At 40.1% G+C, this 12,889-nt stretch overlaps 1 protein-coding gene across 6 annotated transcripts in view; it reads left to right on the forward strand.

Annotated features, from left to right (window-relative positions):
• LOC101854164 (FERM domain-containing protein 5) overlaps positions 1–11,760 on the forward strand; it is a 98,274-nt gene extending 86,514 nt beyond the window's left edge. For all 6 annotated transcript variants that reach the window (XM_035969540.1, XM_035969542.1, XM_035969538.1 and 3 more), the window contains 2 exons: positions 3,235–3,413; positions 5,311–11,760. In XM_035969540.1, the coding sequence (XP_035825433.1) occupies positions 3,235–3,413; positions 5,311–5,754 (623 nt within the window). In that variant the 3' untranslated portion in view covers positions 5,755–11,760. The remainder of the gene's footprint in view (positions 1–3,234; positions 3,414–5,310) is intronic.
• Positions 11,761–12,889: the final 1,129 nt, after the last annotated feature.

Genomic DNA, 12,889 nt, shown 5'->3' on the forward strand with positions numbered 1-12,889 from the left:
CCCCTCCCCCTCCAATCTGTTGCTGTCTACCTTGCCCCCCACCCCATCTGTTTCTGTCTATCGTGCTTTTTCCTTGCACAAAATGACATTTGTCGTGTGTCGATGTGCCTCTCTCTTAGAGCAGGTCCGACTGTATTTTGATATACTTTTACGTGATGTGTTAAACTATTTTTGCTGTTAACACGCTTGTTATTTTATTTGCTTTGTTATCTCGTGTCAGCTGTTCTTTTCCTTTGACTTTGAAGAATCACAAGGTTTGCATGATATTTTTCCCCCCATCCCTAATTTCGACTGTACTGTGTAAAACACCGTCATACATCATTTTTCAAAAGAGCGTATGTTGGAGTTTTACACCAAGCAGTCAGATTGTGTCACGACGCGGTAGATCAGGTGCTCCTCAATTTTTAGGCATTTGCAGTTATTGGTATCATCTTAAAGTTTGTTCATTTGCCCTTTCTTTTGATGAAAAAAACCCAATCTATCTTGAATCGAAGTCAAGACATTTGTGATTGAAGGAGGTGGGGGTCGCCTGGTATCAGAGGTAGAATAAGTGAGAAAATGGCTGTCAAAGTCTAACTTCCAAAGCTTGATTGTTCTTGGAAACTGCTGACATATATATTTTTTGTGCCTTTGACCAGTGTTTTTCAGTAAAATCTACTTAGGAATGTATTCCCAAATGGACATAAAAAGGTGTTGAGCCCCCCCCCACCAAAAAAACCAAATTCAATAAAAAATTACCCAACAGGCAGAAAAATGTATATTTCTCTAATTTTATTTTGACAAGCGCCTGATTTCACCAGGATGCCACACATTTGTGTTTTCAGGTGTGAACAAAGTCGAGACTGTTTTATGTAGACCCAACTGGTTGCTTTACTATGATAGTTTTCTTTTCAGTGACGTTTCTGCGGTTGCTTTGTACACCAGCTTCGTAGCGCCCAAGTGTTCAGAGATTTTACAGCTGGTTTTTTTTGTGGTGTTTCTGCAGAAGATTGATCAACAGCATTTACAGTGTGCTGTGCCTGCGAAAGTCATGAGTGTCGCTTGTCCATTTGTCGCAACCGTTAGCTGACAATGTAGAATACACATTGCTTTCAGTTGTTGACCAGTTAGCTTCATGAGCACCTTAAATCGATACTTGTCCTTTTTTTCAATCTACTTGCTTGATTGGTATTTTAAGAAGTTAACGAAGAATTGCTTCTAGTTGAAAAATGTCGACCTAGCTCACCTCAAGAAGGTTAAGCCCTCTCTGAAGTTCGAGTGAATTAGAGTAGTCTTAGTAACAAGAAACAATTAAACAACTGTGAGGCGTGATGACAAAATAACCCCCCCGGGCGGTGCCACTGACTGAAGTATTTTTAGGCCATTCCCAAAGGGGGGACATTAACATGTTCTTATGCACAGTAGAATTGTAAATGGGATGATTCACCAATGTCATGCTCATAACTGTGTCTGAACTGCAAGAAGGAACTGCTGCTTTTTCTTTCCTAATCCTTATTATCGTCATTTTTCTTCTACTTCTTTTGTATGTTTGTCACACTCTTGTGATCTGCTATTTCCGGGGTGCCTTGACAGTTGAAGCAGACTTTGTGCTGTTGAATCTAGAGAGGTGAGCAGAGTAAGCCTGATTCCCTGTATGGACTTCTCTGTTGACATCCACCCCATGGCTCTCATTTGACCGTATACAGTTGCTAGCGCCATAAAAAATCTACTAAAACTATTTTTAAAAACCTGACAAACTTCTCGCAATCCACAAATGGAGATATTGGCCAAAAACTGACACTAGGGTCAAATTTGTAGATTTTCTATTGATGACATATTCTTTAAACATAACAAGTCTTTTATTAGTTCATGCTTATAAATTGTAAAAACTTCACCAATAAACTATAAATGTGACATATCTATTTCCATGGGTCTCAAATCTGAGAAGTAACTCATTTTGTCAGCACGCTTCACAATTTATTGTTCTGCTTTTTTGACTCGGGCAGCTGATTAGGGCTTGTGTTTCAGTGTTGTTGTAACATTCGATTGTAGCCAAGGGTGTGGAAAAGAGTTGACTCTGGGAAGTACGTGAACTGTGAGACAGGAATCTTGGGTAGCTGACAGCTGATGTGTGTGGTCCTTCATGCCTGCGTGCGACAAAATATTTTGTACAACTAGGGTTTCAAATTTACCATTTCGTATCATCTTTCATGGAATGTGGGTGGTTGGTTGGTGCTCTGGTGTAGTTTTTTCCTTCTTTCCTATCAAAAATCTGTTGTCCTTATCTCCCCTTCTTCTTTCCTATCAAACATCTATCTCCCTTATCTCCCCTCCTTCTTTCCTATCAAACATCTATCTCCCTTATCTCCCCTTCTTCTTTCCTATCAAACACCTATCTCCCTTATCTCCCCTCCTTCTTTCCTATCAAATATCTATCTCCCTTATCTCCCCTTCTTCTTTCCTATCAAACATCTGTCGTCCTTATCTCCCCTTCTTCTTTCCTATCAAAAACCTATCTCCCTTATCTCCCCTTCTTCTTTCCTATCAAATATCTATCTCCCTTATCTCCCCTTCTTCTTTCCTATCAAAAACCTATCTCCCTTATCTCCCCTTCTTCTTTCCTATCAAATATCTATCTCCCTTATCTCCCCTTCTTCTTTCCTATCAAATATCTATCGTCCTTATCTCCTCCTTTTTTTGTGTATGTTACTCTCTTGTAGCACTTCTATTCTTCGGCTCTTATATGATCTTTCATGAACTTATCCGGGTGGTTGGAGGGTGCCACTTGTAGGTCCTAATTTCATTCTTCCCTCTCTTTTTTTTTTTTTGGTCTTTCTTCCTTTTTCCCCTTCACTAAATAACAATTATTTATTGTTATGGTGTGTTTCTCTTTACTCAAGCGAGTGGGTGGCGGGCGGGCGCTCTGGTGTGGTTTTGCTTCTTCTTTCCTATCAAAAACTACCGTCCTTCTCTCTCCTCCTCCATTTTTGCGTTTGTTACTCTCTTGTAACACCTCTAATCTTTTGGCGCTCGTTTGACCTTATGCAGTTGCCAGCGCCGTAAAACCTCTACTGAAACTAAACTCTCCTCCTCCATTTCTGTGTTTGTTACTCTCTTGTAACACCTCTAATTTTTGGCTCTTATATGACCTTATTGTGTTGCAAGTGCCGTAGAACTTTGACTAAAACTAAAACTTCCTCAAGCGAACATGTGCGTGTCTCTTCACTCAAACGAGCAATCATGAACGTATTTCAGAGGCAGCTGTTGATGTCCCTCACATCATGGTCAACAATGACTCGACGGTGGTCAAGGACGGACCTCAGGTCTCTGCGCCGCTGGCTCAGGCAGAGCCGTTTGAGGAGAAGGTGCAACAGGTGACGGTGAGCAGCGTGAGCCGGGCCGCGCCCCCACAGGAGCCCAAGGAGAACGGACAGGTGGGCAGGATTGTTTGTTTATTGTTGGTTTGTTTGTTTGTTAGGACTGGTTCCAGAGAAATACCTGGTTTTGATGAATTCTCCTCTGAATCAATAAGAACAACATAAATTCTCCTCTGGTTCGATATAACAACACGAATTCTTCTCTGGTTCGATATAACAACATGAATTCTTCTCTGGTTCGATATAACAACATGAATTCTTCTCTGGTTCGATATAACAACATGAATTCTTCTCTGGTTCGATATAACAACATGAATTCTCCTACTGTCTTTTTATGGTTGAGTTCTTGTCTATGAAGTCTCTTATTGTCTTTTTATTGCTGTGTTTTCCTTTGTGTTTGTTACTCTCTTGTAACGTCTCTGGTCTTCAGCACTTATACGACCTCATCTTGTTGCAAGGGCCATACAATTCTTACTAAAACAAAACGTAGAAGAACTCAGTCAAGCCTACGTAATTCTGTAACGTACGTTGTCTGTGCAGGATGTAGGGGGTCTGCCTGACTTTCTTCCATCTTCCATTTCTTTCATATGAACATGTTTTCTTTAGTGTGGGTTGTTGGGTTTTTTTTGGGTTCAGCACGGTATAACCAGTGTGTTTCTGTCTTCCTCTCATTGACCTCCTTAAAAATGAGATGTGCAGTTTTTCAGAATACTTTCATTAGCTCTTCAATCAGTTTCAGAGTGTGTCTTGTATGGTTTGCTCCTTCTTTCCTTTTCAAACATCTATCTTCCGTTTCCCCTCCTTCTTTTATGTGTTTGTTTCTCTTTTGTAACGCCCCTAATCTTCGGCATTTATATGACCTTAATGTGTTGCAAGTGCAGTAAAACTCCTTCTAAAACTATGTGCCTTGCTTCTTCCTTGCACTATATAATGGTGGTTATAGTGTCGATATGCTTCTCTTTACTTGTGAGTGGCTGGCGGGTGCTCTGGTGTGGTTTGCTTCTTCTTTCCAATTAAAAACTATTGTCCTTTTCTCTCTTCCTCCTTTTTTGTGTTATAACTCCTCTAATCTTTGGCACTTACATAACCTTATTGTGTTGCAAGTACCGGAAAACTCCTACTAAAACTAAGTGTCTTGCTTCTTCCTTTTTCTATATCACGACCTCTGTGCTTTCTTGTCGGAACCCCCCGAGGCGCTGCCACTGACTGAAGTATCTTTAGACCATTCCCAAAGGGGGGACATTTCTCGTTCGTGCACAGTAGAATTATAAATGGGCTTATTCATCAATGTCACGCTCATAACTGTGCCTGATCTACAACAGGGAACTACTGTTTTTTTCTTTCCTAATCCTTATTATTGTCATTTTTCCTCTACTTCTTTTGTATGTTTGTCACACTCTTGTGACCCACTATTTCCGGAGTGCTTTGATAGTCGAAGCAGACTTTGTGCTGTTGAGGCTAGAGAGGTGAGCAGAGTAAGCCTGATTTCCCGTTGGGACTTCTCTGTTGACATCCACCCCTTGGTGCTCCTATGACCGTATGCAGTTTCGAGCGCTTTAAAACCTCTTCTAAAAAGAATTGTTTAAAAAGAAGAAAATAGATCGTCCTTCTCTCTCCTCCTTTTAATTGTGTTTGTTACTCTCTTGTAACTCCTGATGTTCGGCATTTATATGATCTTAATTAATGTGTTGCAAGTGCTGTAAAACTTTTACTAAAACCTAAACTTCTCTTTACTTACTAAAAAAGTGGGTAGTTGATGGGTGCTCTGGTATGGTTTGCTTCTTCTTTCCTATCAAACATCTATCGTCCTTATCTCCCCTTCTTCTTTTTTATGTTTGTTACTCTCTTGTAACACCTCTAATCTTCTGACGTTCATATGACGTTATGCAGTTGCGAGTGCCGTAAAGCCTCTACTAAAACTAAAACTAAAACTCCACCCCCACCATTGGAACAGATCGTCAAGGACAGGGCTGGGGTCCTGGAGACCAGTATCGACGAGACGCTGCCCTACGAGCCAAACCGAACCTTTGAGGACTCGGACGAGGAGGAGAACGATGCCAGCAAGCCAGACCTGGACGACCAGATCAAGAAGTTGGAGGAGGAGATGGTCCAGCCCAGCATGCAGAAGGACTTGAACCTGCCGTCCCCCGCAGCCGCGGCGACGGCTCCCAGCAAGACGTCCGGTGGCAAATCGTCGTCGGGCGTGTGCGGGAAGGCCGTGCTGCTGTCCCTGGTGCTAGTGCTGCTGCTGTCAATGCTCATGTTCTACCTTGTGTTCTTCAGCCCCATCAAGCATCCCCTGCTCTCCAATCTCAGGCAGCATCTGCAGTTTTTGGAGCCCGTTCGAGATTTTGTGGGGCAGAAGGCGTCTCTTGTTGGTAGCTACTTCAAGAAGTAAGCGTCTTCTAGCCTGTCAGCTGTGTGTGTGTGTGTGTGTGTGTGCGTGTGTGTGTGGATGGTTTTTGAAGTGGGGGGGGGGTAGGGAAGGGTTGGGTGGGGAAGAATGTTTTTTTGTTGGTGTTCTTTTTTCTAGTTTTTTGTTTGTTTTTGTTCTTGTTTTATTTTTTGTTTTTATTCAATGGATTCTGTACATCCTGCAACCTCAATGCCAAGCGAAAGAATATGAATGGTTTTACTGCATATCTCTGTCCACACATGTCATCTTCGTTGTGATCACTCATGTAGTTTTTACATTATATTTTCTATTGTGAAATCAGTTCATGGATGCTGTGTGGAGTACGTCACAAGTTAACACCTGTCCGATGTGATGCGTCCTGTCTGGTCACTCGTGTTTTAGCGGGACCTAGGCCTGCCACTGGCAGTCATTTATGTGCGTGTATACAGCTCTGAGGAAGCTCATCAGAAGAAAAACATTTTCTAAATCGATTTTTTTTTTCATATCTCAAAAGATTTGTTTTATTGAATTAAGATGCAACTGGAATATTTTTTTAAAATGTATAGCTCTTTAAAGGGTGTGGGGGTCAAAAGGATATGTTTTGAGAAAGACAGTACAGTAAATACAATTTTTAATGTTGAGATTATATAGAGAGCGAAGTAAGAGATGTGCTGGTCTTCTATATCCTTCTCCTGCTACAATATTCTTTTGTTTTCCAAGAAAGACAGTAAAAACGAAGGTCAGTTGGGATTTGCATGAAAATTAGTTCTCTTCAAGAGTGAACTGTTTCAGATTTGTGCGAATTAGGAATGTATAAGTCTGCAAAACATTTTCTCCTAAAAAGATTTTGTATAGAATTATTGAGCAAAGTCCTTTGTAAGAAAGATGTAGAAATTGTTTACCTTGCAATACGGCACTTTATAAATCTTCATAAATGAAGTCCTAGGTTTATATTTGTCATTGTCAAGACATAGCCACCTTCAGCTTCCGATGGGTTTTCTCTCACAAGAGTGCACTCCGCACTTAGGTGTGAATTCAGAAACCACTACGTTCACTGGCCAGATCTTCTGGCGGAAAAATGAAGAACATGCACAGTCGGGTGGTTTTGGGCGGGCAGTGTTGTGCAACACCTTTGATGCTACATGCTGGACATGTGTTAACATTACTGTATCATTTTTTTCTAACAGGTAATTCATATTCCAGCCGAAACAAAAATATTATGTTCTTACGAGATTGTTCATGGTAATAGCTTCTGTTCGTTTTTCTACTTTTCATCGCTTAAAGGTGTACATTCTATGGGTGTCTGTAATTTGGTGATCCTGGTTCCCCATTGGTAGAAAAAAGTTATGGTGCTGTAGAGTCTACATCTTTTTTCTCTCCTTTAGTATCGAATAGTGCATGTAAATCGTTTGAGACTTGTAACATTCCCAGCCTCAGCTAAGAAGAATTGAGAAATATTTCCCCTTTTTTAAATTTTATTAAAGGCACAGTTGTTTTTTTAACCTGCATAATACAACTTGTGTGTTCTGCCAGGGTGTGTGTTTGTGTACAATGGTAGTATCTTTTTAAAAAATTGGTAACCTGTAGATTCAAATTAAAGTTGTTGATGAAAACATAAGTCTTCTTGAATGGCATTAACGAAAGCTGTTGAAGTTTGTGGGGGTTTTTTGCCTTGACCCTCCATACTGTTGCAACTAGAAATTCGCATTTGTTGTGTCTTTGTTGAAAATGGGGAACCAGTGATTAGACTTTTGGAGATTTTAATGAATCACTGAGACACGATAAGCCTCTGAAATGAACAATTTCTGCTCCAACTTTCTTTAGTATTTATTACTTTTACAGACTTGTAAGAGATTTTGTTCTGAAATTTTTTTTCTTTTGTCATGTAAAACAAACTGGTGCTGTAGTCATACTTAAACCAATAGTGAATTCAACTGCACCCCTTAGACCAAATGTCCTGAGTGGTTCCGACAAACTTTCACCTTGTTGTTTTGTTGACTTTTCCCCCTCCCTATGTTTGGAATGCTGGTTTTGTTTTTACGGAGGGAAAATACACATGAAATACCACATTGTATGGATCCGCTCTGGAAAATCTGGATGGCATTGACGACCAGTACCATGTATACATAGAATAATTTGTCAGTATTGTTCCACAAGTGCTCCAGTCAGTTTGGGTAGTTTTGCCACATATTTAAAGAAAAAAACGATCAGCGAAATCAGAGCTGTGATTAAGAACTAGGAAGGAAATAGCAAGACAAACTGAAACAATATATCGTAAGATGCTCCTGGACTTCTTTATTTGTATACCTTTTTTTATAGAAAGTCCCAGAAACTGATCCGGCAGATTGTGGAGTGACCCTGACGACATGATGCTACATATATATATATACACAATATTACACCAATACGGACATTTCTAGAATATGGCCGTTGCGCGGCATCCTGTTTTTGTTGAGCATGGGTTTTTAACGTCTCTTTCATGAAGACGTCCCTTGTGACCATCCACCACAACGCTTGGCATGATTTGTGAATCGGAGCTCTCGAACCGCTCTGCCACTGTAATGTGTGATTAGTGTTGTGATGGGCGTTGGGTAGCAAGCTGATGTTTTCTCATTTCTGAGTTCATATGCCATAAAAGTGAAAGGATTTGCTATTGCCTCATCTCATATTAAATAGTTAACTCATTATTCTACTGAACAAAACAATAACTGTATAGATCCATATAGTGAAATAAGTCAGTTTCTAAAGCAATATCATTTTGGTGTAGCTCTAGAAACAAAGCCGTCAAGTTACTCGGAGCTTATTTTTTGTCAAATTTGATATTCGTGTCACAGCTTCCTAATTCCCCCCTCCTTTTTTGTTTGTTTTGTCATCATTGAAGTATGAACAATGCAGATCAGTTTACTGGATATAGAAATGGGAAGGAACAACTGTTTTATTTCTTGTATGTTTTGTTACTATTATAATAAAGATCAATTATGTTTCCTTTGTCCAGAAAACTGATGGAGAAAATCACATTTACTGAGATCTTTTCAACTTGCTTTTGGTTGTTTTTGTATGTTTTTATTTTGTACTAGAATAAACATTTGTAGTCTCTTTTTGAAGACAAAGATACTCTAAGAATCTCATTTATTGTAACGAACTGTATGATTTTGATACGGAGTTGTGGCATGACACTTTGTCAGTTTGTCTGCATTTCTGAGTTTACCTTTTCTCTTTTATGGATTGTGCCATCTTTATACACTTTCGTGATGAGCACAATCTACCCAAATTTCGTCTTTTCGGGGAAAGTTACATTTCATGCGGCAGCATCCTTTTACATGTATGGCAGGTGTCTGATCTGATCCAACGTTTGGGCTTTAACTAATCTTGTTGGACAACGAAACCAAGGTCTATTTGGGAAGTTGTGTGATTGCACATTGAACGATTTGGAAAGATGATATTGTTTGCACTGAAATTACAGACAGAGAGATGTGGACTTTTGGTCATTGTCCCATAAAGATGTCCTTTTCTCGTAGTTCACTATCTGAAAAAAATTAAGAAAGCTTGTCAGCGAATCTTTGGGTTCAGGTTTGTCATCTGCCATGTGAGTAGCGTTATGCCTCAAAGTTTTTGTTTTTCTCTAGTTTCTTTCTGTAAGGGAACAAAGAACTTAATCTTTCTTCCACCTGGACCTCTGGTTTCATTTTAAAGTTTTATTTATAACCCAAAAGATGTTGAATTTGAAACAGCTCTCTGTCTCTCATGTGGTGTTTGAAACAGAATATTTCATTTTATATGTATCAAGTTGTTGTGAGAGAAGCACTTTCACCTGTTTTGTGACGAGACAAGAAATGCATAAACTGATCTCATGTCTGTAAAAAACGAAAGAGGGGAAAAAGTAAAAAAAAAAACTCACAAAAACACAAATATTTATTATTTTTAATTTTGATTTTATAGATAGCCTTCTCTGCAGACTATGTCTTCAATGTAAACGTTATATTTACACTTACCTTTTCAGCTTATTTTTAGCATAAAGCTGTTGTCTTTGTATGATACTACTGGCTTCACTTTCCTCTCCAAGAACAATGTTCCTTGCTTGTAGTCTGCTGCATGTCTCTTGTGGTCTCATTGACATGCACATAGCGACAAAATTTCTATATTGTCCTTGTTGCTCTCAGCCTATTGTGTAAAAGGAGGTGGGGAGAAAAGAGGGGCGAGGGGGGGAGGGGGAGGGAGCGTGTTGGAAAGAAGGGAGTGTTAATGAACCCGAATGACGGCAGACATCAATTTTGTCAAAGTTTACGGCTTTTCGGTTTGCTGTTGCAGCATTTGTCTTTTGATATCTTCACCATGAGAGGAAATACTCTTTTCTCTTTTGTTCAGAATCTTTCAGAAATATTTTATAGTACATAAAGTGTTTAGGAAAATATATATACTCTGAAGGTGAAAAAAAAAATGGAACCACTTTTTTTGTAGGTCTTGAAATGCTGAAATAAAGTACTATTTGCTTCAACTGAAAGCTGTCGGTCTTGGAATTGTAGTGTAGCATGGTTCAGAGTAGGAGTGGGTTCTTCTCAACAAGCGATGAGGTTGAGGGCAATGTTACATTAAGCATTCCAGTCAAAATTCCAATGCCATAATTCAGACTTCAGCATGGTGACATTTCCTCACAGAATTGTTTATCATGATTGAATTCCCTTTGTTTAATTTCCCGGGAGGGAGGGAGAGACCGGTGTCTGGGGTGTATTGGTTAGGCTCTTTGCTGTTGCAAGCTGAAGGTGCCAGTTCAGTTGTGGAGTGGGGACTCCCTGCTGGGGCAGCATGTCCCACTGGGCCAGGGTTGGCATTTAAAGGCAGCCCTGAAACAGTTTGCCTCGAAATGAGGGGAATTGTATTGAAGGGGGTGTAAAGCATTTACAGTGAAGGAGGCAGGGAGGGAGGGAGGGGTCCACTGAAACCAGCAGCTTGCAGCAAAACTAGAAGTGGGAGTGGAGTGTAAAGATGTGCCAGTGTGTTCTGTAGAATACTCTACTGCACGGGTGTCAGGCTCATCGGCTGAGAGGGGGGAGGGAGGGAGGGAGGTGGGGGGGGGGGGGCAGACTCGGACTGCACCAGGATACAGGCCAAACTGGGTCAACACTCTTTGACAGTGGAAAACATAACATTTTTCTAAAACAATGATAGGAATCAAAATGTACAAAAGTTAAAATATTTGGTTACAAATAGAAGTATACCAATTTTCGATCTCTTGCCAGTTTGTCAGAGCTGGATATTTGGCATCTCTTCTAATCTTGGCAACGTGTTCGTGTACCTTTGGAGTACAATTCTGTGTTTTTGTTTATGCAGATTCTCAGAATGAGCCTCCCAGAAATTGTCCCGCGGGCCGATAATAATTATACTCTGTGGGTCGGACGCAGCCCGTAAGCCTTGAGTTTGACACCCGTGTTCTGCATGATTATGTCTCTCTTGTACATGTACATAGATGTAGCTGTGTATTGTCTGTACTCAGTGTGTGGTCACTGTTTCTCATCCCTCAGGCCTTTGGAGTGTTTCACGTCGTCTTTCTTTCGCGGGGATGAGATTTTACATGTGATCTATCAGACAGAGGAAGTTTGCAATAAAGATTCTGTCATTTCTCTGCATGTAAATATTTTTGACGATTTATTCAAATTTTGACTCTTATGAGCAGTTATTTTGATTTTATTCTCTCCCCCCTAAAAATTGGTATGCGAAGAGGAATTTTTTGTGTGTGGATTTAAAGAAGACAAAAAAAAAAAATGAATTGAAATTACAGCTTCCTTGACTCTTTTATGAATTTACATGATTGAATCTTTCATTTCATTATACAACAGATAGTTTGCTTTAGCATTCGTGTAGTTTTCATTTTCTGTCAATGCAAATTTTACCCTTGATGATTGTAGGCATAGATTGCGAGATGTTCATGCAGGTTGTTCTATTCAGGCCACAACTGTAGGCAAATTCAACTGATGTCAGTATCAATAAAGAGAAAGCTTGAAAGTCCAGGAACATTTGCCCTGTTGGTTTTAAAACTATGTGTACCTTTGTACTATACTCTCATAAATCTATGAACAGACGCAGCCACTGCAGCAGAGACTGTTACTCTCAATTGGACAATACAGCTGTCCCCGTGGTTTTATGCACCCCGCATAATTTAGCAAAATTTGGTCATTTTTTGCATAATTTCTTATTATTTTCCTTTATCATTCTTTGTTAAAATTAACAGAATCGCATAATTCCACATTTTTGGGCTCATAATTTCAGAATTTTTTTTGCATAAAACTGCGGGGACAGATACAGTAACTGCAGACGCTAATCTAACCTCGTCATCAAGTGCCTGATCTGCGACAGACATTGGCGATCATGCTTCTCCGTTCATATTCCTTTGTTTGTATACTCTAAAAAAAAGCTACATTATCCTGATCTGTCTCTGTTACTCATCTGTTTAGCCTGTCCAAGTAGTGTTGTTCTCGGCCTACCCCGGCCTCGTTTGCCTTCAATTTTGCCAGTAAGTGACAGCTACATGTTTAAGGCCTTTATTTCTGTTTAGGTGTCCCAGAAACTGCATTTGTCTTTTCCTGATTGTTTTTATCAGCGAGCAGATGGTGACCTGACAACAGCTGAAGCAACCTGTCCCCATCATTTTATGCAAGAAAAATTCTGAAATTATACAATTCTGTTAATTTTAACAAAGAATGATAAAGGAAAATAATCAGAAATTATGCAAAAATGATCAAATTTTGCTAAATTATTCGGAGTGCATAAAACCATGGGGACAGAGCAACTGCTGAATGCAGATCCATGGCCACAGGTGACCGAGGAGCGTTGATAGCCTAGTAGTTAGGCTGCCGGACTCGTAACCGTGAGATCGCGGGTTGGGCGGTTCGAGCCTCAGCTCGGTCTGACTCTGACATTGTGTCCTTGGGAAAGGCATTTTACACGAATTTCCCTCTTAGCTCGGTCCTTTTGGAGATGGACGTTAAAACCCGGAGGTCCTGCCTCTTACCTAACAGTGTTGATAGGGGCGTGAAACTTATACCATCTCACCATTTCACAGGGGACTGACGGGTTGTGCCGATGTTTCATCTTTACTTCCCGGCCAAACAGTATGAGTGTCTGTGGTGCAGCTGTTAGGCTG

This window comes from Aplysia californica, unplaced genomic scaffold (genome assembly GCF_000002075.1).
Source record: "Aplysia californica isolate F4 #8 unplaced genomic scaffold, AplCal3.0 scaffold00153, whole genome shotgun sequence".
Taxonomy (NCBI): Eukaryota; Metazoa; Mollusca; class Gastropoda; order Aplysiida; family Aplysiidae; genus Aplysia; species Aplysia californica.